General features: G+C 40.1%; 2 protein-coding genes and 1 long non-coding RNA gene across 3 annotated transcripts; all 3 read right to left on the reverse strand.

Annotated features, from left to right (window-relative positions):
* Positions 1–1,787: 1,787 nt before the first annotated feature.
* Positions 1,788–5,454, reverse strand: LOC124855291. Its single transcript, XR_007035056.1, has 3 exons — positions 5,297–5,454; positions 2,836–3,037; positions 1,788–2,709 (listed from the first exon to the last, which is right to left on the reverse strand). It is a non-coding gene; the product is annotated as an uncharacterized LOC124855291 (long non-coding RNA).
* Positions 5,455–7,678: 2,224 nt separating this feature from the next.
* On the reverse strand, positions 7,679–17,128 carry sycp3 (synaptonemal complex protein 3). The gene is made up of 8 exons (XM_047344910.1): positions 16,727–17,128; positions 13,734–13,809; positions 13,458–13,492; positions 12,402–12,519; positions 11,710–11,809; positions 11,200–11,298; positions 10,110–10,214; positions 7,679–7,984 (listed from the first exon to the last, which is right to left on the reverse strand). The coding sequence occupies exons 1-8, from the start codon at positions 16,851–16,853 to the stop codon at positions 7,931–7,933; spliced, it is 714 nt and encodes a 237-aa protein (XP_047200866.1). The 5' UTR covers positions 16,854–17,128; the 3' UTR covers positions 7,679–7,930.
* A 2,123-nt stretch (positions 17,129–19,251) lies between these two features.
* On the reverse strand, positions 19,252–20,763 carry LOC124855257 (COMM domain-containing protein 9-like). Its single transcript, XM_047344980.1, has 3 exons — positions 20,256–20,763; positions 19,885–19,988; positions 19,252–19,767 (listed from the first exon to the last, which is right to left on the reverse strand). The coding sequence occupies exons 1-3, from the start codon at positions 20,320–20,322 to the stop codon at positions 19,630–19,632; spliced, it is 309 nt and encodes a 102-aa protein (XP_047200936.1). The 5' UTR covers positions 20,323–20,763; the 3' UTR covers positions 19,252–19,629.
* Between the last annotated feature and the right edge of the window lie 734 nt (positions 20,764–21,497).

The raw sequence follows: 21,497 nt of genomic DNA on the forward strand, positions 1-21,497 counted from the left end.
GCCAACAGTGCTTCTGATCGATGTTTTCCACCTGCGTTCAGGATGGAGGGAGCAAACGCAGGTGGAGAACTGGACGTGTTAAAATTGGATTTGTAACGTAAAGTCAGAAATAAGGACTTATCTATTAAACTCATAGAGCTGACAGGAAAGTCGTAAATATTACCGAACTTCAGGAGAGTTGAATGTAGCGGTTTTAACACGCAGTCTGCTGCTTGTAAAACGTGTTTAGTTGTAATCAAGTTCACCAGTGATTAAAGGGACACTTGTAAAACAGATTCTGGATTAAATCAACCCTGCTTCTCTTCATTCATCAAACCAAAAGTACCAACATGTGTCAAGTCTCATCTGACCGACAAAATTGCTGCATGTGCTCTAAAGATTTAAGAGGTAAGGTACGGAAGCCCGTGAGGGGACATGGGGAAATTTATTTCTTTTGCGTCTCCACGCAATACTTTGCATTCGGCATTTTGGAACAACAGCACAGATGATAAACTGCTCATAAAACAAACAGCACTGATATGGTTTATTTGTCATATGCAGGTTAACACGCAGTCAACAATACGATTAAATGCTTAGGATAAGAAGAACCGTTCAAATCACGATAAAAACAAAAACACTAATGGTGTGCAAAAAAAAAAAGTACACATCATGCAGCAGTAATAAGCAAACAAAGTGTCACAGATGTGGTTTCGTACTGTTTTATTGTTCAGTGGTTTGTTTGACAGCTTGTAGATAAAAACTGTCTTTTAGTCTGATTTGAAGATAATTTTATTTAAGGCAGATTTCAAAATAAAACTCAATAAATCTCAAAAGGGGTGTAGTGTTGGTTTCATTTTTGCACTTATCTGGTTTGGAAACTATCCCACAAAGCATTGCGTGAGAACGCAAAAAGAGAAAAATTCCCCCATGTCCCCTTGTGGACTCCGTATAGAAAGGCTTCATCAGAGGGAAGATATTATATAAATATGTTGTGAAATAGAAAAAAATTGAATGTACCATTAAATGTACAATTTATTTAATACATCATTAAATATTAAGTGTACCACTAATTACGTCATGTCGTCTTTAAAATTATACTTAATTATTCAGTGGCATATTTAATTGCATAATAGTCCATTTCATGATATAATGGTACATTTATTGTTTCTAATGATGCATTAAATAAATCAATGGTACCTTTAATTTAATGGCACATTTAATGTTACATTTCTTTCATGTTACATTTACTTCACTAATGGGACATTCACAACATTTATTTATTTAATGATGATTTTATTGTATTAATTTTGTCCAGTTTGACCCTCCATTCTTGATGCCTGTATAGGAGGTCATGTCAGAATTTGAATCGGGTGTTCTGGAGCAGACAAACATCTAAAACCTGCAGGGAAGGGGTCCCTGAGGACCAGGGCTGTGTATCATTGAGGTACAGTTTCTAAATTGTGAAGGTAATGCCTTTTTGCACTTTTGTTCACCAAGTACAGTTCTCTTACTAGGTGGATTTTTCTTTTGTTTCAGCAACTTGAAACATAAAAGTTATGTCACTGTTCAAAGGAAACGATCACTTAATAAATAAGTAAAATACAACTATGTACATTTTGTTTATTCAGCTAAGATAGGCATGGTCTGTTTCCTTGTTTGATATTTTATTATTTCTTCATTATTATTCTTTTTACTTTAACTGGCCTTTACTACAGCTAAAAACAGGGACCTAACTGGTCCTTCAAAGAAAGAAATTGCCAAAAGATTAAATGAAGAAAACAAAAATGTCGTTCTAAATGGGAGTGGGAGTCAATTTACTAGGAGTGGGACGGGACAGGATTTTTTTCGTTATGCTGGCCTGGGATTGGGATGGAACAAGACATTTTTCTGTGGGAGCGGGATGGGACAGGAGAGAAAATCCACTTCCGTGTCACCCTCTATTCTGCACAGAGGATCAGAGTTAATGGGCATTCCGGCTCTTTTTTGAGAGCCGGTTCTTTTGGCTCTGTTCACTAAAAAGTGCCGGCTCTTTCGGCTCCCAAGTGGCTCCTCAGATTTTTTGTTTATTACATGAATTCATTACCAAAAATAATATCAAATAGTGTGTAAAATGAAGTACTAATATAAAAAACATGCATTATATGAAATGTTTTTTTTAAATCTACGTGGCTTTATTTGTAAATTAAAAATGTGTCTACTCTTTGGCAAAAAGAGTGAAAGTGGGACTATTAAAAAATGGAAACCTGCATCAAACGATTAGAGTTGGGAAATCAACAATCTCTGTTCTGAACACATGTGCATTTGATGCGTTTTGTCAGTGCTTATGCTGTGCTTTCTGTGACATTTCAAAATGTTGTCAGGAACAACAGTGACAACCCTATCTTGCTGCTGGTAAAAGCCATTGCTACAGATGGTGTGACCCCAAAGATCTATTCACAGAGGGCAGAGGTGCTAAGTGCAATGTTTGAAAAAATCCAGTTGAGGTCTGGTGCCCATCAAATCGATGCCCAGTGCAATATCTCCACGGTCATTGGAAAAACAATGAGAAATATAACTAGCGTTTACGTCTCAAAACACTGCTCTTCACAGTTCTGCCAGCTAAACAAAGGAACAAGGGAAGTACCATTTGTTTCTCCTGACATTTCTGTGCTGATGGACTGTGGCATGGCTCAGCTTGACATTTCAGTGGAAAACGGACTCTTCCTTCCGGAGTCTCCCTGCCTTCGCCCACTACCGAAGGAATCAGAATGTCCAGTTGAATTCAAAACAGGAGCCAGCACCTCAGGAAAAATGCTCTGTGCTGGAACTGTTACTCACAGCTACAGCATTGGAGAAATAACATGGATTGACACTGACCTTGCAAACACAACTCAGTTTCCTTTGAGTGAATTTCCCCCCATTGTTGCTCTCCAAGGAAAGACATTCACTTTGAGAGGAGTCGTTGCTTTTAAGGGAAGCTTGACTAAAGATGGTCTGGGACATTACATTGCATACTGCCGAAGAGCTCCATGTGTGTGGGAGCTTCATGATGACCTGGCAAATATAGTGAAGACTGTGTCTGAAAAGAAGACAATACAACCACATGCAGTGTTATACACAGCAGACTGAATGCTGTGAATCAACACATTTTGGGGGAAAATTTCTGAGAAGCTCAGATCAAAAGGCAAATACATTTTGCCATGGTTTTATATTCCTGACCAGAAATAGGTTCTATTTTAATGTTCTTTGTTACAAGTTCTTAGATGGTTAAGTATGCCATATTTTACCTGTGGTGATTTATAACATAAAGTTAATTTTCCAAATCAGAAGTGTTTATTCTTCTTTGAAAGTATAATGTAGATTACATTTTCAAACAGTAACTTGGTTATGCGTGATCTCAGAAGTCATGGTTACCTCTCTCAATTAATTAGAATAGAAAACCTTTATTGTTCCACAATAGGAACATTTGAGTGTGTCAGCACCAAACCATAAGGCAATGAAAGTATACAGATTCATATTTATCTAAAAAACTAGAAAACTTACCCAAACTAAAAGCTATAAGAAACAAAGTGCAAAAAACAATCACAAAAAGGCTGAAAGGGATTTACAGTAAAAGAGAGGAAAAATACAATACTGTGCAGTTATCAGTAAGGTATAGGTTATATATATTAAATTAGGCATGCAGAACAATCAGGTGACAGTGGTGACAGCATTTATGTAAACACTTGATCAGATAAAAACTTGATCAGATAAAAACTTGATCAGATAAAAACTTGATCAGATAAAAACTTCAATATTGGCATGAAAGTAGAAAACCTATTGTTTGTTGGAAGCAGTGATGGTTAGTCTATAAAGTCTAACAGCAGCTCTGATCTGCAAAAAAGTACTTTTGTCCACTTAAGGTAAAGCTTCACTTAGGCTAAAGTACCTCTCCATGTCTTTACTAGCTTCATGCATGGAAATACTGTCCAACTATGAATATATTGGTCATGTGTCCTCCTCATGCCCTGAATAAAGTGCAAAACAATATAACAAGGCATACATTTTACAACATCGGATAAAAACACAATTTAACTTGCATGATGAAAGAAAAACACGAAATGAATAACTGCTTGCTTTGTGGTGATGATGTTCAGCGCAGGCCATAGACGTCATCGATTTAAGTCGTCAGTGATCGCCTGAAAGAAAGTTATATAGTTTGTACATAAAAGCGGCACAAACAGCATTAAAAAGGTAGACCACTCCGGTTCAAGTCGGAGTAAAATGGGGGGATGGTGACCTCTGGATGACCTAAAAAATAATCTTTAATATCTCAGAAATTAAAACAGCACAAACGAAGCACTAACCATTCTGTCTATTTGCTAGAATTTCTCAAGTGGGCGGGGCGTCAGCTTCACGCAGCTCAGCGCGACGGTTCCGAGTCTGCAACAAGCACGCGCCTTTTTTGCCGCGTGAGCGGCAAGGAGACGCTGGGGAAACGCAAATCGACGTAACACCTGTTTGGCAGCCCCTGGCATCCTCTGGCATCTTCTGGCATCCCCTGGCATCTTCTGGCATCCTCTGGCATCTTCTGGCATCCTCTGGCATCTTCTGGCATCCCCTGGCATCTTCTGGCATCCTCTGGCATCCCCTGGCATCTTCTGGCATCCCCTGGCATCTTCTGGCATCCCCTGGCATCTTCTGGCATCCCCTGGCATCTTCTGGCATCCTCTGGCATCCCCTGGCATCTTCTGGCATCCCCTGGCATCTTCTGGCATCCTCTGGCATCTTCTGGCATCCTCTGGCATCTTCTGGCATCCCCTGGCATCTTCTGGCATCCTCTGGCATCTTCTGGCATCCTCTGGCATCTTCTGGCATCCTCTGGCATCTTCTGGCATCCCCTGGCATCTTCTGGCATCCTCTGGCATCTTCTGGCATCCCCTGGCATCTTCTGGCATCCTCTGGCATCTTCTGGCATCCCCTGGCATCTTCTGGCATCCCCTGGCATCTTCTGGCATCCTCTGGCATCTTCTGGCATCCCCTGGCATCTTCTGGCATCCTCTGGCATCTTCTGGCATCCCCTGGCATCTTCTGGCATCCTCTGGCATCCTCTGGCATCTTCTGGCATCTTCTGGCATCCTCTGGCACCCCCTGGCTCCCTCCGGCAGGTTGTGGCAGTTGGAACTGCCTCTGCCACAAATTGAGCTTGCTGTCTGTCCCCTGTCCTGTACGTTAGCACTGGCTACTTTTGATAGCTAGTTATCTGCTTAAAGTTAACTTACAAAATATCGATTGGCTTTACTTAAAGATTAAAACACAGAGTGTCTGAGAAGACATTGAATATATGGTCAATACTCACCTCTGATCCTCTGTGCAGAACGGTTGGAATCTCAGCGTAGTTGTCCACTAAAGAAAAAAAAAAAACCGCCCTGGTGATTATGGAAGCAAATCGTTACCATATTTCAAATGAAAAAGCATTTCCAGAAATGCTTTTTCATTTTAAGAATGCGGCTGCATTATTTGACTCATAAATAAAATTAGTAATCAATCATCCTATTTGCATTTTCTTCTTCACGACTGCACATTTTATGCCATAATCAAAAAGAAAACAAAGCAGACATTGCTTTTTCGTTTTCGTGGTCTGCCCGCAAAGTACAGCTCAGAACACGAAAACGAAAAAGCTTTCCGAGCTGCGGGCGCAGAAGAGTGACGTCAGCAGCCGCTCTTCCTCAGCTCCCTGCTGACCGAGCTACCCATCTTGTTCGGTGGGAGGCGCTGTGCACGTCTGCATTGCATTACATTGCAAACGTGCCGAGAAATTGAATTGCAGCAGGGCCGAGCTCAATTTGTGGCAGTGGCAGAACTGGTAGTTCAGGTGGCAGCCTCATGGCCTGGGACATCCAGCGTGTTTTTAAGCTTTTATTTATATTTTTCTGTGAGTGACGATTCAGAATAGCCGCTCATGCTCTATAATAAACCGGCTGTTTGTGCAATAAATCTTCGTCATCCTTTCAACACGTCACACATACAGTGCTATTTATTTTCCATGTCAAGTAAATACAATCACCTTATGTTATGGGTCTAAAGCTGTTTATTAAATAATAATCAATAATGAAATCATTATTTCAAGGTAACAGGCTATAACAACAATGACATCCCATTTGCCGATAATCAGCATCAGCTTCCACAAAAACAGCGGCAACCGCATTGGCAAGTTTTACGGCCGGTCTGCCACCTTCTGGCATCCTCGCGGAATCCCGTGCCACCGTGTGGCAAGCTGTGGCAGTTCCGGTGGCAGCTTCGGTGGCAGGATGTGGCGGAACTGAGGAAGAGCGGCTGCTGACGTCACTCTTCTGCGCCCGCAGCTCGGAATGCTTTTTCGTTTTCGTGTTCTGGGCAGTACTTTGCGGGCAGACCACGAAAACGAAAAAGCAATGTCTGCTTTGTTTTCTTTTTGATTATGGCATAAAATGTGCAGTCGTGATGAAGAAAATGCAAATAGGATGATTGATTACTAATTTTATTTATGGGTCAAATAATGCAGCCGCATTCTTAAAATGAAAAAGCATTTCTGGAAATGCTTTTTCATTTTCAAATTTTACATTTCAAATTGAATTTTGGTATCTATTTGCTGGGGTACATTTTAAAAAATAAATCTCAAATGTCTTTTTCATTTTAATTAAGTGAAAGAATGAGCAGTCTTGAAGAAGAAAATTAAAATGCAAATAGGATTATTGATAACTAATTTGATTTATGAGTCAAACAATGCAGCCACATTCTTAAAATGAAAAAGCATTTCTGAAAATGCTTTTTCATTTGAAATATGGTAACAATTTGCTTCCACGTACGCTACGCAATTTCCGGGTCACTGATATGTCACTCAAGAAATCTCTGTCCAATGGCAAAAGACTCCTCAGAAGACCCCCCCAGAAGTGCAAAGAAAAAGTGAAGGAGCGCAAAGTAGAGGAAGTGTAATTGCAAAACTGATCAGCCAGAATGAAACAGAGGAAAATGACAAAAATATATTCAGTCTAACAAAGACAAGACAAAGACTTGACAGTATTGCTTTAAGAGATTGATCGCAGATAGCATGTTTTACTTTTGAAATGACTTTTGAAATATTTTTTCTCTAATTCTTATTTTTTGTTTGATCATCCAAGAGTTTTTCGCAATCTTTTAGGCACAAAACTAATTCCATACGTGACCCTCATGTAACTATGTAATGCTATGTAACCATGAGGAACCACTGATTGTTCACATGACAGAAAAGGGGAAACACTGTGAGAAGATTACAAATTTTCCATGCTGTGGAGGTGGGAAAATACTGTTCCTGTGAGATATGGTTACTTCCCACAATTTAGGTGTGGAGCAAACATAAAAGCTTGCCCAGCAGCCTTCTCAACCATCTCTTTTGGTGTTCTGTATGCTCTCTATTTCTGCTCGCTTCTCCACACAAAATTACTTCTAAGCAAAGGTTTTCTGTGAATGAAGTGTTGTCAAACTCTTTGACTACGAAGATGACATAGAAGAGACATGTCTGATGCAGAGGATAACACTGACCCTGATAATGAGGCATCCTCTGATGAGAATGAATCAGTGTTGACCCTCCTGACGTCTCTCAATTTCCAGCCAACACTCAGCCACAAGTTACTGTGTTCTATCTCCCCACTTCCACATCAAGGTAGATTTAGTACTCCAACATCAATAAATACAAAAAGAAAACAAAATCAAACCCAACAAAAACACTTGAAAATGTTTATTTTTTACATTTAACTCATTTTTACTAAATAAGAGGATATGAACAGCACCACCTGCTGGCAATACAAACACACCACAGCAAGAAGAGCTGAAACAAATCTTTAATAATCTGAATTTTTAAATGTTTATTAAAATAAAGACAGAAGTGGTTAATACTGAAATGTTACTGTAATAACGAACAAACGTGCAGCAGCAACATCTTAAACACTGGAACAGTCACCGTGGCAATAGCTGATTAGAAAAGCATGGACTGCAGTGACTTGCGGACTGTGGCCATCTCCTGCTGTTGCTGTGGAAACACACAACAATATGGCATCAGAACCTGAACAGACAAAACCTTTCAAAATAACTTTAATGTTCATTTGTACAAATATGAATACAGAAACAAAAATGTTCTCATGAATCGTACAGCGGTGTAATATGGAGCCGCAAATTAGGAATAGAAATAACAAATGAAGCTGGACACGGAGCATTGAGTTTTCCTGATGTCGGCGAGGAACTAAAAAGCTTTTCGTAATGAAAACGTGCAAATCCCTGATTCCAATGAAGTTGTGTAAAATGTAAACAAAAACAGAATACAATGATTTACAAATCCTTTTCAACTGTTATGCAATTGAATAAAGATAGGGTGAATATAAATTTTATTGGTTTTTTTTGTGCAAATATTCTCTCATTTTGAATTTGATGCTTGCAACACATTCCAAAAAAACTGGGACAGGGCCACCAAAAGACTGGGAAAGTTGAGGAATGCTCAACAACACCTGTTTGGATCATTCCACAGGTGAACGGGTTAATTGGAAACAGGTAACAGGAAGGTGGTGGACCACTTTGTGGCATGGTGTGGAAACAATCATCTCATTTTGAACGTGACTAAAACAAAGGAGATGATTGTAGATTTTAAAAGAAACATGAATCGGTCAGACACTATTTCCATCATGGGAGAAGAGGTGGAGGTGGTGGAGGAGTATAAATACCTCAGTGTTCACCTGGACAACAGACTAGAGTGGAGATGCAACTGTGAAGCCATCTACAAGAAGGGACAGAGCAGACTGTACTTCTTGAGGAAGCTTAGGTCCTTTGGTGTTTGCAGCAAGATGCTGCATATCTTCTATAAGTCTATTGTGGAAAGTGTGATCTATTCTACCATCATCTGCTGGGGAAGCAACATCAAAGCTCAACAAGCTGATAGAGAAGGCTGGTTCTGGAACCTCTGGAGATCATTGTGGAAAGACGGATTCTTCATAAAATGAAGAACATTATGGAGAACCCTGAGCATCCTCTTCATGAGACTGTCCTACAACAACAGAGTGTCTTCAGTCAGAGGCTTCTTCAGATCTGCTGCAAGACGGAGCGCTACAGGAGATCCTTCCTGCCCACAGCCATCAGCATCTACAACGGCTCTTTGAAGAAACCTTCATAATATGAGCTATAATAACATTTAATTTCCCTTTGGGATGAATAAAGTATTTGGAATTGAATTGTAAATGTCATGATTGGGTATAAAAGGAGCATCTCTGAAAGGCTCAGTCGTTCACAAGCGAGGACGGGTCACAGTTCACCACTTTTTGTTAAACTGTGTGAGCAACAGTTTAAAAATAACATTGCTCAATGTACAACTCCAGGAATTTAGTGATTTCATCATCTACAGTCCATAATATCATCAAAAGATTCAGAGAATCTGGAGAAATCTTTGCATGTAAGCTGAAAACCAACTATGAATGCCCTTGACCTTTGACCCCTGTGGAGGCACTGCATTATAAACCAACATCATTCTGTATCGGTTATCACCTTGTGGGCTCAGGAACACTTCAGAAAACCATTGTCAGTGAAGACAGTTCGTCGCTACATCTGCAAGTTAAAACTCTACCATGCAAAGCCAAATCCACATATCAACACCACCCAGAAACGGCGCCGGCTTCTCTGGACCAGAGCTCATCGGAGATGGACTGACCCAAAGTGGAAAGGTGTGCTGTGGCTAGACGAATCCAGATCGCATTTCCAACTTGTTTTTGGAAATAATGGACGGCGTGTCCTCTGGTCCAAAGAGGAAGAGTACTATCTGGATTGTTATCAGCGCAAAGTTCAAAGACCAGCATCTGTGATGGTATTGGGGGGGGGGGGGTTGCTGCCCATGGCATCATGGGTAGCTGGCACATCTGGGAAGGCCCTATTAATGCTGAAAGGTACATAGAGGTTTGGAGCAACATCTGCTGCCATCCAAGAAACGTGTTCTTCAGGGACGTCCCTGCTTATTTCAGCAAGACGACACCAAGCCACAATCTGCAGGTGCTCCAACAGCGTTCATCATTTTCAACACTGTACGTGCTTTTAACTTATACATATGCCCGACAAAACGTCACTCTTCAGTTACAAAAAAAACGTAACTGAAATGTAACAAAACACCCTGAACTCACTGTGTCCATGAGAATCTTCTTCTGCAGGGTGGCCATCTCCTTCCTCAGCTCCTGCTGCGTTCCTTGCAAGAACATCTCATGGTTCTTTTCCATGTCCTCCATGTTCTGAAGACAAACAGCAAGAACTTCAGATTTTTGTTTCATTTAAACATGACAATTACAACTAAAAGTTCTCTACAATTTACAGAATATTTCCTCTCTGCAACGGGTTCATGACCAGATCTTTCAAGGTGGAGTCCTGCTACAAAATGTCAATGTCGGTCATTTTTATGGATATTTATTTGCTTAAGACACAAAGATCATATAAAGTCATTTAATTATTATTGTCGGGAAGCCCCAAAAATTCTGTAAAAAGTCTCCAAAACGCTACAGTTCTGAGAATTAAAAGGGGATAATATTTCTACAACCTCACCGACTCTTCATTGGCTTCCAGTTAAATTCAGAACAGAATTAAAAAACATCCTTCTCACATGTAAAGCCTTTAATAATCAAGCAAGAAATTATCTGACTGTTCCATATGTTCTAAAAGCAGAACGGGAGGCAGATCCTTTAGTTATCAGGCTCCTCTCCTGTGGAACCAGCTCCCAGCTTTAGTCCATGAGGCAGACACCCTGTCTACTTTTAAGGCTAGGCTTAAAACTTTCCTTTTTGATAAAGCTTATAGTTAGAGTGGCTTAGTTTATCCTGAGATATCTCTGTAGTTATGCTGCTATAGGCTTAGGCTGCTGGAGGACATAATGACCACCGTTACTTTCAATTCAATTCAGTTCAGTTTATTTATATAGCGCCAATTCACAACACATCGTCTCAATGCACTTTACAAAGTAAATTCAATTGAATCATAAAGATTCCAAGTCAGGTACATACATTCCAATTAATCCTAACTATATACAGTGCTGTCAGATATAGTTAATTATTACGATGTGGAACCCAAAAACATTCAGGATGACCCTGCAATCTTTTACTTCTTATAGGTAGATCAAATTAAATGATGTGGTTATTTCACGTGAAGGATAAGATCCTGTCACACACACTAACAAACCAGACATCATTCAGATAGGAATTATTTACTGAATATTAAATGGCCCACCTTCAAAAACTGCTCATACAACTCTCTGACCGCTTTCAGCTTCTGGTTCTGCACAACTCGGGCCTGCTGCAGGATTTTCAGTTGCTGCCGAAACAAATTCTGGGAACACAAACGGCAAAACATAAAAGTCTGGGGGTTTAAAATCTTTAGCATAGTGATTTTGTTGAATTCCCTTTTCGTATTCGTGCCAGCCCAACCAGCAATAAGCTGCACCAGAGGAAAAAGAGAAGTACAGTGGCGTCATGTGAAACACTTTCTGTATGATTACCAAGAGATGTGTTGCTGTTTTTTTCTATCATGGATGGTGCTTAGGATTTTCTTTATATCTGTGCTTTAAGAAAGCATAACTGAAGCAAAGTGCTCACAGATAAACCATAAAAAAAACCATCAGACCATCCTCCTTTCTAAATGGGAGCAAACCACAGCTGCTGAAGTTCATGTCAACACTGGCCAAGTTGTGTTTTTACAGTCTATATTGCAGAACAATGTAGATGAAGTCAGTAAACTGACATTGAGCTTCTCCTCCTGCTCCTCGGCTCGCTGAGCTTCAACCTCCCACTGCTGCAGCGCAGAAGAAACCTGCTGATGGTACTGCTGAGTCATCTTCTTCCTGCACAAACAGGTTTTGGTCAAAATACAATACAAATAGATTCTACTACAGTACACAGATAAATATGGAAAAAGCACACCTGCTATTCTAATTTTAATATAAATACAACATTTCACTGGTTTTACACATTTACTGTTTAGCTGTAAACTCCTGATTCTTCTCCTCTTTTCTTTTTATTTGTTGTTGCCCTTATCAACAGTTCCCCAGTCTTTCTGTAGGTCTTTTTGAGTTTTTTGTTGGATTTTCACTGCCTTTTCACCCAGTCTTACAGGTTCTTGCAGCTATGAATAAATTATGGCGATTAAAGGCTTCTTTCTAAACTGAAGGGTTGAACCAGTGTTGCGTCGACAAACATTCTTCTTTGCAGTAAGATCTACCATGGAAAAAACACACATCAGAGCCTGCAGATAAACATTATTAAACCATTGTCAGGTCATCTGACAGAAAAGACGACATAAGCTGGAGAACGTCTGGAGAACAACTTTTAAAGGTGCTTCAGGAGGCCTGGAGAACTTTACACTAATTATAAAACAAATACTGGAACAAAAGTGGCTCGGTGCTAGTTTTAGCAGTTCTTCTCCAAGTTTAGAACCTCTGTCCATGGTAGTTGGTCCACAGCTGCTCCAGTTTGTGCTGGCTTCCCTTCATGTAGTTTTTTGTGAGACACTCCAGACGTTTCTTCTTGGCCTGCATCACTTTACTGATATCAGCTGCAAGTAAAAAAAACCAGACAGACGCATTTCTATGAAGCGTTATTTGGATACAAAGTGTGTCTACTTTATCCAATAAGCCACACAGCAACAACTACCAGGCCGTGGATTTAATCTACAACAGAAAATGAGCTTGATTAAGAGAAGGTTTTATGTAAAAAACAAATGACACATAAACAGACGCATTCAAGGCCATCAAGTCTCTGGTTTTGCGTTTATGTAGCTACGCTTTTACTGACTGACATTTGATGACAAGGATGTGAATTAACAGCAACACAAAGTCAAAAAACACGAATAAAATTTTATTGCACAGCCTCAGTTGGTTGCTCTCTGTGACCCAATTAAAAATAATGAACTTAACTATTTTTAAACTGGACAATACTCCAGTTTATTAATCAGTACTGAAATGGTGAAGGCACTGCTAGTACAAATAAAAAAGGATTTATTCAGCCTGGACACTCATTGTAGAACTAAAAGTAAAATGAATGTTATGGCATTCTTCATGCATTTACCCAGTGATGGTGTCTTCATTTTTCATCATAAAAATACGGCACTTTATTTGAAAGAGAAGATTTGTGAGAACAAAATATTAATTCTTCAATTTGGACTTTGGCATCTTCAGATGGATTTATTACAGACAAATAAATCCTTTCCGTTTGTGATTATCTTTCTTTGGCTGAAAACTAGAAAAAAAAACAAAAATTTAATTGTCAAATAAAAATTCCCATTCCTGGATCTGTGGCGTTTAATGCGATGAAATAACTGTGCAGCAGTCCCTGTTTCAGTCATCTGACATAAACAACATGTCACCATGATTTAATATAATTGCAATAAAAACAAACATTAATTAAGTGTATTTTCTTTAATGTTTTCATCTATTTGGTATTTAATCAATCTAAAAAAATACAAAGAAAAATCAAGGAAAAACAACTGCTTACCCCCAAATTTCTCCAACATAGACTGGACTTCATTTCTAAATGAATAAAAGTAAAACATTGTGTGATAAATAAACCAGTAAAAACACTCATTTATTCTGTATAGAGTCTTGAACCTTTATTGAACTGAATCTAATGATTCAGTTCATGTTTTACATGTTTTCATATCCTAATATTATGCACTCAAATATCTGGAGCCATTGCACAATTGTTTATTGACATAATTTTGACATACTTAAGGTTACTGTGTGCAGATGAATAATGTAAGAGAAACAGTACCCCACGGCTGTCCCCTCCTCATCAAAATCCGGCGCAGGCCTCTTCTTTGTCAGCTTGTCCACAATTGGAGTTTCATCTTCAGACAAAAACAGGTGTCAAAATGTTAGTCTGAAACAGTAAGCTTTTACATCACAGGCCACAGCTAAGAAAGGAATGCTTCTCTCCCATTTTAACATTACACACTTGGAAATTTATAAACCTCTAAGTTTATTGTTGAAAAGGTCAATTTTACAATACATAGATTACCCTTAAATTAAAACTACTTTAAAACTAATTTATCTAATTTCTTCCACTTCTTCACACAGGTTGAGAAACCTGAAAATAATGGGAAATCAGAAATCTATCTTTCACAGAAATGCTCCCAGCCTCCCACTGGGTGATATCTCACTGGTATTCCCTGACCAGATGTTGATGCAGAGAGATGGGTCTTATCCCTGTGGTGCACGCTTGGAAAATCTCTAAAAGGTGGCATCCAGGAAGTCAGTCATTTTCTATACCGCTTCTTCCATAGTGGGTCGTGGGGGAGCTGGTGCCTATCTCCAGCAGTCTATGGGCGAGAGGCAGGGTACACCCTGGACAGGTCGCCAGTCCATCGTAGGGCAACACACAAACAACCATGCACACACTCATTCACCTAAGGGCAATTTAGAGAGACCAATTAACCTAACAGGCATGTCTTTGGACTGTGGGAGGAAGCCGGAGTACCTGGTGAGAACCCACGCATGCACGGGGAGAACATGCAAACTCCTTGCAGAAAGAGTCAAACCCAGGACCTTCTTGCTGCCACGCAACAGTGCTACCAACTGCGCCACCGTGCAGCCTGAATCCAGGAAGTGTTCTAGTCAAATGCCTGCTAAAAATAAATGACCTCCTTTTGATATGGTGGAAGCAGTGGCTTTACTCGTAGCTCCTCGATCTCCTCACCTTCTCTCTGAAAGCCCAGCCACCCAATATAGGGACCTCAAGTCAGCTGCTTGTGTCCACCGGTCTTTTGTAATCTATGCTAAACTCAAATGCAGTTTTGAATCTTTCTAATCAGTTTAAGTGGTTTCTAAATTAATCAAACCCATTAAAGGTAATTGCTATAGATAAACCAACATCAAGATTAACTTTTTATTCTTTTCACAGAAATGTAAACGGAGCCATGTGAAATAAATCTAGGAATGTAATTCATGAAACCTTCCTTCTACAATAAAAAAAAAATCTAGAAAGTTGATATTTACAAATTTTTGATCACCAGTTGTCAAATCTGAGGTTAAATAGATAAAAAAGAAGATAGTTCACTATATTTTAAAAAAGTGATCTATGATTTATTGGCATTAACATCGGTATCGGCCAATCTTAGTAATTTTTTAACATATTGGTATGGGTCCCACAAGAAAAACTAAGCCAATATTAACCGATATTTATTTCCATCTTGTTGCCTGTGAGGCATATCATCCTAGAATGAATGAAATATTCTCATTGAATACTTTGTTCTGTACAAAGTTGAATGTGCTGACAACAAAATCACACAACAACCATCAATGGAAATCACATTTATTAACCAATGGAGGCCTGGATTTGGAGTCACACACAAAATTAAAGTGGAAAAACACACAACAGGCTGATCCAACTTTGATGTAATGTCCTTAAAACAAGTCAATGAGGCTCAGTATTGTGTGTGACCTCCATGTGTCTGTATGACCTCCCTACAACACCTGGGCATGCTCCTGATGAGACGGTGGATGGTCTCCTGAGGGATCTCCTCCCAGACCTGGACTAAAGCATCCACCAACTCCTGGACAGTCTGTGGTGCAACGTGACGTTGGTGGATGGAGCAAGACATGATGTCCCAGATGTGCTCAATCAGATTCAGGTCTGGAGAACGGGCAGGCCAGTCCATAGCTTCAATGTCTTCATCTTGCAGGAACTGTTGACAAACTCCAGCCACATGAGGTCTAGCATCGTCCTGCATTAGGAGGAACCCAGGGCCAACTGCACCAGCATATGGTCTCACAAGGGGTCTGAAGATCTCATCTTGGTACCTAATGGCAGTCAGGTTACCTCTGGCGAGCACATGGAGGGCCATGCTGCCCTCCAAAGAAATGCCACCCCACACCATTACTGACCCACAGCCAGGCAGCAGATCTCTCTCCACGGTGTCTCCAGACTCTGTCACGTCTGTCACATGTGCTCAGTGTGAACCTGCTTTCATCTGTGAAGAGCACAGGGCGCCAGTGGTGAATTTGCCAATCCTGGTGTTCTCTGGCAAATGCCAAGCGTCCTGCACGGTGTTGGGCTGTGAGCACAACCCCCATTTGTGGACGTCAGGCCCTCATACCATCCTCATGGAGTTGGTTTCTAACCGTTTGTGCAGACACATGCACATTTGTGGCCTGCTGGAGGTCAATTTGCAGGGTTCTGGCAGTGTTCCTCCTGTTCCTTGTCTATTCCATTTGCAAAACAGCATTTGAAATTGTCAATCAGTGTTGCTTCCTAAATGGACAGTTTGATTTCACAGAAGTTTGATGTACTTGGAGTTATATTGTGCTGTTTATCGGATAACTATATCAGCCTAAATTTTCATATTGGTGCATGCCTACTTTTAAAGTAGCAGTAACATTATCTACTAATTCTTTATAAAATGTATAACTCTGTTGTAAAGCATGTAAGTTCAGATATTGTGGTTTTTGACGTGGAACTAAATCTGAATCTATTTTTAACCCACATATTTTAGTTCATATGTTATATCTCAGATCACAAACTTAGACATAAAGGCCTTTACTCTACATCGGCGTCCTAAACATGTTTTGAAAACTGAGTAAAAGATTCTGATCACACCATCTAATCGCCATTCTTGTACAGACTTAAAATCTGACACTCTTGTGTTTTGTTATCTTTAACTATGTTTTACCAGTCAGGATTTATAAATAGTCAAAAATTAAATGTCCTTTTAGTTTCACCCAAACTGCGACTCAGACGCCATCTACAGCTAACGTCAGCTAGCTTACCTTCCCTGGTATCATCCTCTGAACCACTTAGCTCCTTTTTTTCATCTTCTGGGGTAAAATCAAAAACCTTTTTCTCTGTTTTCTCCTCAACCAGCTTTTTCTTCATCTGTTTTCTTGCTGTTGCCATTTTGAAAAATTAAAATAATCAGTTAAAAAGTAATGCCTGTGCTAGCCTCTGTTGGAACAACACAATTACACATAAAAAAAAAAAAACTGTCTAACGTCGAGTTAAGAGTTTCGCCGGATTTTGAGTTATACAATTAAGTCAAATGGGTCTTTATATTGGCGTCAGCTTTATGATGCTGAGCGAACAGACGTGAGTAAACTAACCTAAACTTAGTTAACAAGATAACTAGCTACAACTCCACCGGTTTCCCGCCACAACAAGTGCCTGCCGCGGGAGCGCGCATCACAGACTGCACGGGAAACCGCCTGAGAGAGAAAACCAGGTGCTGTAGGATTTCTGTCCAATAGGGAACTCTGTAATTATACAGCAAAAATACCACGTTAGTTATTTTTTATGTATAATTTTTTACATATCTGAAATGTGTACCGGGCCATATACTGGTCCTTCTCAAAATATTAGCATATTGTGATAAAGTTCATTATTTTCCAAAATGTCATGATGAAAATTTAACATTCATATATTTTAGATTCATTGCACACTAACTGAAATATTTCAGGTCTTTTAATGTCTTAATACGGATGATTGTGGCATACAGCTCATGAAAACCCAAAATTCTTATCTCACAAAATTAGCATATTTCATCCGACCAATAAAAGAAAAGTGTTTTTAATACAAAAAACGTCAACCTTCAAATAATCATGTACAGTTATGCACTCAATACTTGGTCGGGAATCCTTTGGCAGAAATGACTGCTTCAATGCGGCGTGGCATGGAGGCAATCAGCCTGTGGCACTGCTGAGGTCTTATGGAGGCCCAGGATGCTTCGATAGCGGCCTTTAGCTCATCCAGAGTGTTGGGTCTTGAGTCTCTCAACGTTCTCTTCACAATATCCCACAGATTCTCTATGGGGTTCAGGTCAGGAGAGTTGGCAGGCCAATTGAGCACAGTGATACCATGGTCAGTAAACCATTTACCAGTGGTTTTGGCACTGTGAGCAGGTGCCAGGTCGTGCTGAAAAATGAAATCTTCATCTCCATAAAGCTTTTCAGCAGATGGAAGCATGAAGTGCTCCAAAATCTCCTGATAGCTAGCTGCATTGACCCTGCCCTTGATAAAACACAGTGGACCAACACCAGCAGCTGACACGGCACCCCAGACCATCACTGACTGTGGGTACTTGACACTGGACTTCTGGCATTTTGGCATTTCCTTCTCCCCAGTCTTCCTCCAGACTCTGGCACCTTGATTTCCGAATGACATGCAGAATTTGCTTTCATCCGAAAAAAGTACTTTGGACCACTGAGCAACAGTCCAGTGCTGCTTCTCTGTAGCCCACGTCAGGCGCTTCTGCCGCTGTTTCTGGTTCAAAAGTGGCTTGACCTGGGGAATGCGGCACCTGTAGCCCATTTCCTGCACACGCCTGTGCACGGTGGCTCTGGATGTTTCTACTCCAGACTCAGTCCACTGCTTCCGCAGGTCCCCCAAGGTCTGGAATCGGCCCTTCTCCACAATCTTCCTCAGGGTCTGGTCACCTCTTCTCGTTGTGCAGCGTTTTCTGCCACACTTTTTCCTTCCCACAGACTTCCCACTGAGGTGCCTTGATACAGCACTCTGGGAACAGCCTATTCGTTCAGAAATTTCTTTCTGTGTCTTACCCTCTTGCTTGAGGGTGTCAATAGTGGCCTTCTGGACAGCAGTCAGGTCGGCAGTCTTACCCATGATTGGGGTTTTGAGTGATGAACCAGGCTGGGAGTTTTAAAGGCCTCAGGAATCTTTTGCAGGTGTTTAGAGTTAACTCGTTGATTCAGATGATTAGGTTCATAGCTCATTTAGAGACCCTTTTAATGATATGCTAATTTTGTGAGATAGGAATTTTGGGTTTTCATGAGCTGTATGCCAAAATCATCCGTATTAAGACAATAAGAGACCTGAAATATTTCACTTAGTGTGCAATGAATCTAAAATATATGAATGTTAAATTTTCATCATGACATTATGGAAAATAATGAACTTTATCACAATATGCTAATATTTTGAGAAGGACCTGTAGTCTGAAAGCCAGGTAGAGAGTCCCTGCTTTTCTGTTAAAGGTATCTTACTCCAAGAATCATTATATGGTGAAATGTCAAGAGCTCTATAGATGTAACAAACTATTCAAGAAACTTTGTGACATTAAATTGCCAAATACATAGCATAATATATAAAGATTTAAATGTAAGGGAGTTTCAGCGTGAACACACCAGGATCAGGAAGTTAATGGTTTAAATGTCTCATCAAGGCTGGAAGGCCTTTTTTGAAACCTGTAAGTCTGTTGGTGTCCATCATTATAAGTGAAGCCTAAACCCCATCAAAATACATTAAAACAGGAGAGGATAAAAAAGATGCATCACTCAAAGGCTCTGACTGTGTTATTAGTTTATTTTCATAACAGTAAAAATGGAACAAAACACATTTACACATGAATGATGTTTGAGTAGAATAATCTATGACATTAAATGTATATACAGAATGTGAAATTATAATTTTTCAAATATTTAATGAATGTTAAAAAATTTAACTTTTCTGGTCTGATCTGCAGCTAAATGAAACAGCAGCAGGTTTTTGTGGTCAGATTCAGCAAAAAAAAAAAAAAAATCATCAGAATGATAAACCTACTGGACCCATTTGGGAAAGAATCTGAACTTCATCCACATTTTCAGGTGTAAACCATGAACAGGAGAAACCTTTAGTCCAGATAAGATACCAGGGGACGACGCTGTGGGTCCACAGAATCATCTCACTTCCCAGCCACCACAGATAGCTGGTCTCTGATACGTCCCAGTCCGTCCAGTATGGTGTCCAGTGACTCCCTGCTCAGCTCCACTGTAACTGTAGAGATCGACTCTCCACCTGCTGACGGACATGGATCCTCCATCTAAAAAGGTATCGCATATGAGACTCATTTTCACGTAATGTATAATTAATGTTTCCATTGATGCAGAAATTCACATGACCTCTGTAGATATTATTATTATGTTATTCAGGTTCTCACCTTCAGCTGAACCAAGCAGGTTGGCAATGCCATCCGACTAACCGAGTCAGAACCAGTTACCAAGTCAACTCTCCAGTCCAGCTCCTTCAGCTGAGGGAGGGAGACTGCAAACACAAACATTTATTTGTTTTCTGTTAGATTATGCACTCATCCATCTGGATACACTTGACTATAACCTGAAAGCAACTCTGCAGCTTCTAATATTGAGTGAAATAAATCCATCTATTTCAAAGGTTTAGCAAAGCTCCAGCGCACCTGATGCCACGCAGTCGTCTCCCAGCACGGAGAGACCAGTGCCAGAAAATTTCCACAAGAGTTAAAACTCAGCTGTCCTCACAAAGACGGTAAAGAGAAGAATAAAGTTTCCTCACCCTGATGACTGAGAGCTTCTGTCCTCCACGCCGAACTGAAAAACAACAGGAGACGTGATGATGTCATCACTCTGAGTCAATCACTAATGTAATTCCTGATCAGTTGAGGATAACTGAGGTATCTGAGACACCGTGATGCATTAATGTGCCGCTCCCAGCGCTGATAAAGAGTAAAACGAATGGCACCTGCAGCAGCAGTAAACTGCAGCGTTCCTACACATTTTCACTTTAAAGTGCCAAACCTTTCCAGACTCAAGCTTTTTCCAGCATTTCTTACAACATTCTGGGCACTTGAGTTCAAAGTGTTAACCTTGAACCTATTCGACTAGCAGTATGATTAAATTATCTGTGGATTTAACAAATAAAGGAACGACAAAATGCTTAAGTAGTCTTTTGAACTGTGATAGGGAGCCACTTCAGTGCTAACTTAAACCAGCTTCATTTTATAATATAAGTCTTGAACTTGAACTCAAATAAGAAAAGGCATATTTTAGACTAAATGCAGGCTGTTTAAAGCACCGTTTGTGAACTTTGGTAACTTTATTTTGTTTACAGGTCCTTCTCAAAAAATTAGCATATTGTGATAAAGTTCATTATTTTCTATAATGTAATGATGAAAATTTAACATTCATATATTTTAGATTCATTGCACACTAACTGAAATATTTCAGGTCTTTTATTGTCTTAATACGGATGATTTTGGCATACAGCTCATGAAAACCCAAAATTCCTATCTCACAAAATTAGCATATTTCATCCGACCAATAAAAGAAAAGTGTTTTTAATACAAAAAACGTCAACCTTCAAATAATCATGTACAGTTATGCACTCAATACTTGGTCGGGAATCCTTTGGCAGAAATGACTGCTTCAATGCGGCGTGGCATGGAGGCAATCAGCCTGTGGCACTGCTGAGGTCTTATGGAGGCCCAGGATGCTTCGATAGCGGCCTTTAGCTCATCCAGAGTGTTGGGTCTTGAGTCTCTCAATGTTCTCTTCACAATATCCCACAGATTCTCTATGGGGTTCAGGTCAGGAGAGTTGGCAGGCCAATTGAGCACAGTGATACCATGGTCAGTAAACCATTTACCAGTGGTTTTGCCACTGTGAGCAGGTGCCAGGTCGTGCTAAAAAACGAAATCTTCATCTCCATAAAGCTTTTCAGCAGATGGAAGCATGAAGTGCTCCAAAATCTCCTGATAGCTAGCTGCATTGACCCTGCCCTTGATAAAACACAGTGGAC

Source organism: Girardinichthys multiradiatus, chromosome 2 (assembly GCF_021462225.1).
Source record: "Girardinichthys multiradiatus isolate DD_20200921_A chromosome 2, DD_fGirMul_XY1, whole genome shotgun sequence".
NCBI lineage: Eukaryota > Metazoa > Chordata > Actinopteri > Cyprinodontiformes > Goodeidae > Girardinichthys > Girardinichthys multiradiatus.

Excerpts from the sequence above, each read along its gene's own strand:
- sycp3 (XM_047344910.1), bottom strand. The coding sequence starts at position 16,853 with ATGGCAACAGCAAGAAAACAGATGAAGAAAAAGCTGGTTGAGGAGAAA. Across the intron at positions 13,493-13,733 it reads GAGGAGGGGACAGCCGTGGG|AAATGAAGTCCAGTCTATGT; the intron begins GTACTGTTTCTC and ends TTATTCATTTAG. Across the intron at positions 11,299-11,709 it reads AGCAGGAGGAGAAGCTCAAT|AATTTGTTTCGGCAGCAACT; the intron begins GTCAGTTTACTG and ends TTGTGTTCCCAG.
- LOC124855257 (XM_047344980.1), bottom strand. The coding sequence starts at position 20,322 with ATGACATCATCACGTCTCCTGTTGTTTTTCAGTTCGGCGTGGAGGACA. Across the intron at positions 19,989-20,255 it reads AGAAGCTCTCAGTCATCAGG|TCTCCCTCCCTCAGCTGAAG; the intron begins GTGAGGAAACTT and ends TTGTGTTTGCAG. Across the intron at positions 19,768-19,884 it reads CCTGCTTGGTTCAGCTGAAG|ATGGAGGATCCATGTCCGTC; the intron begins GTGAGAACCTGA and ends ATACCTTTTTAG.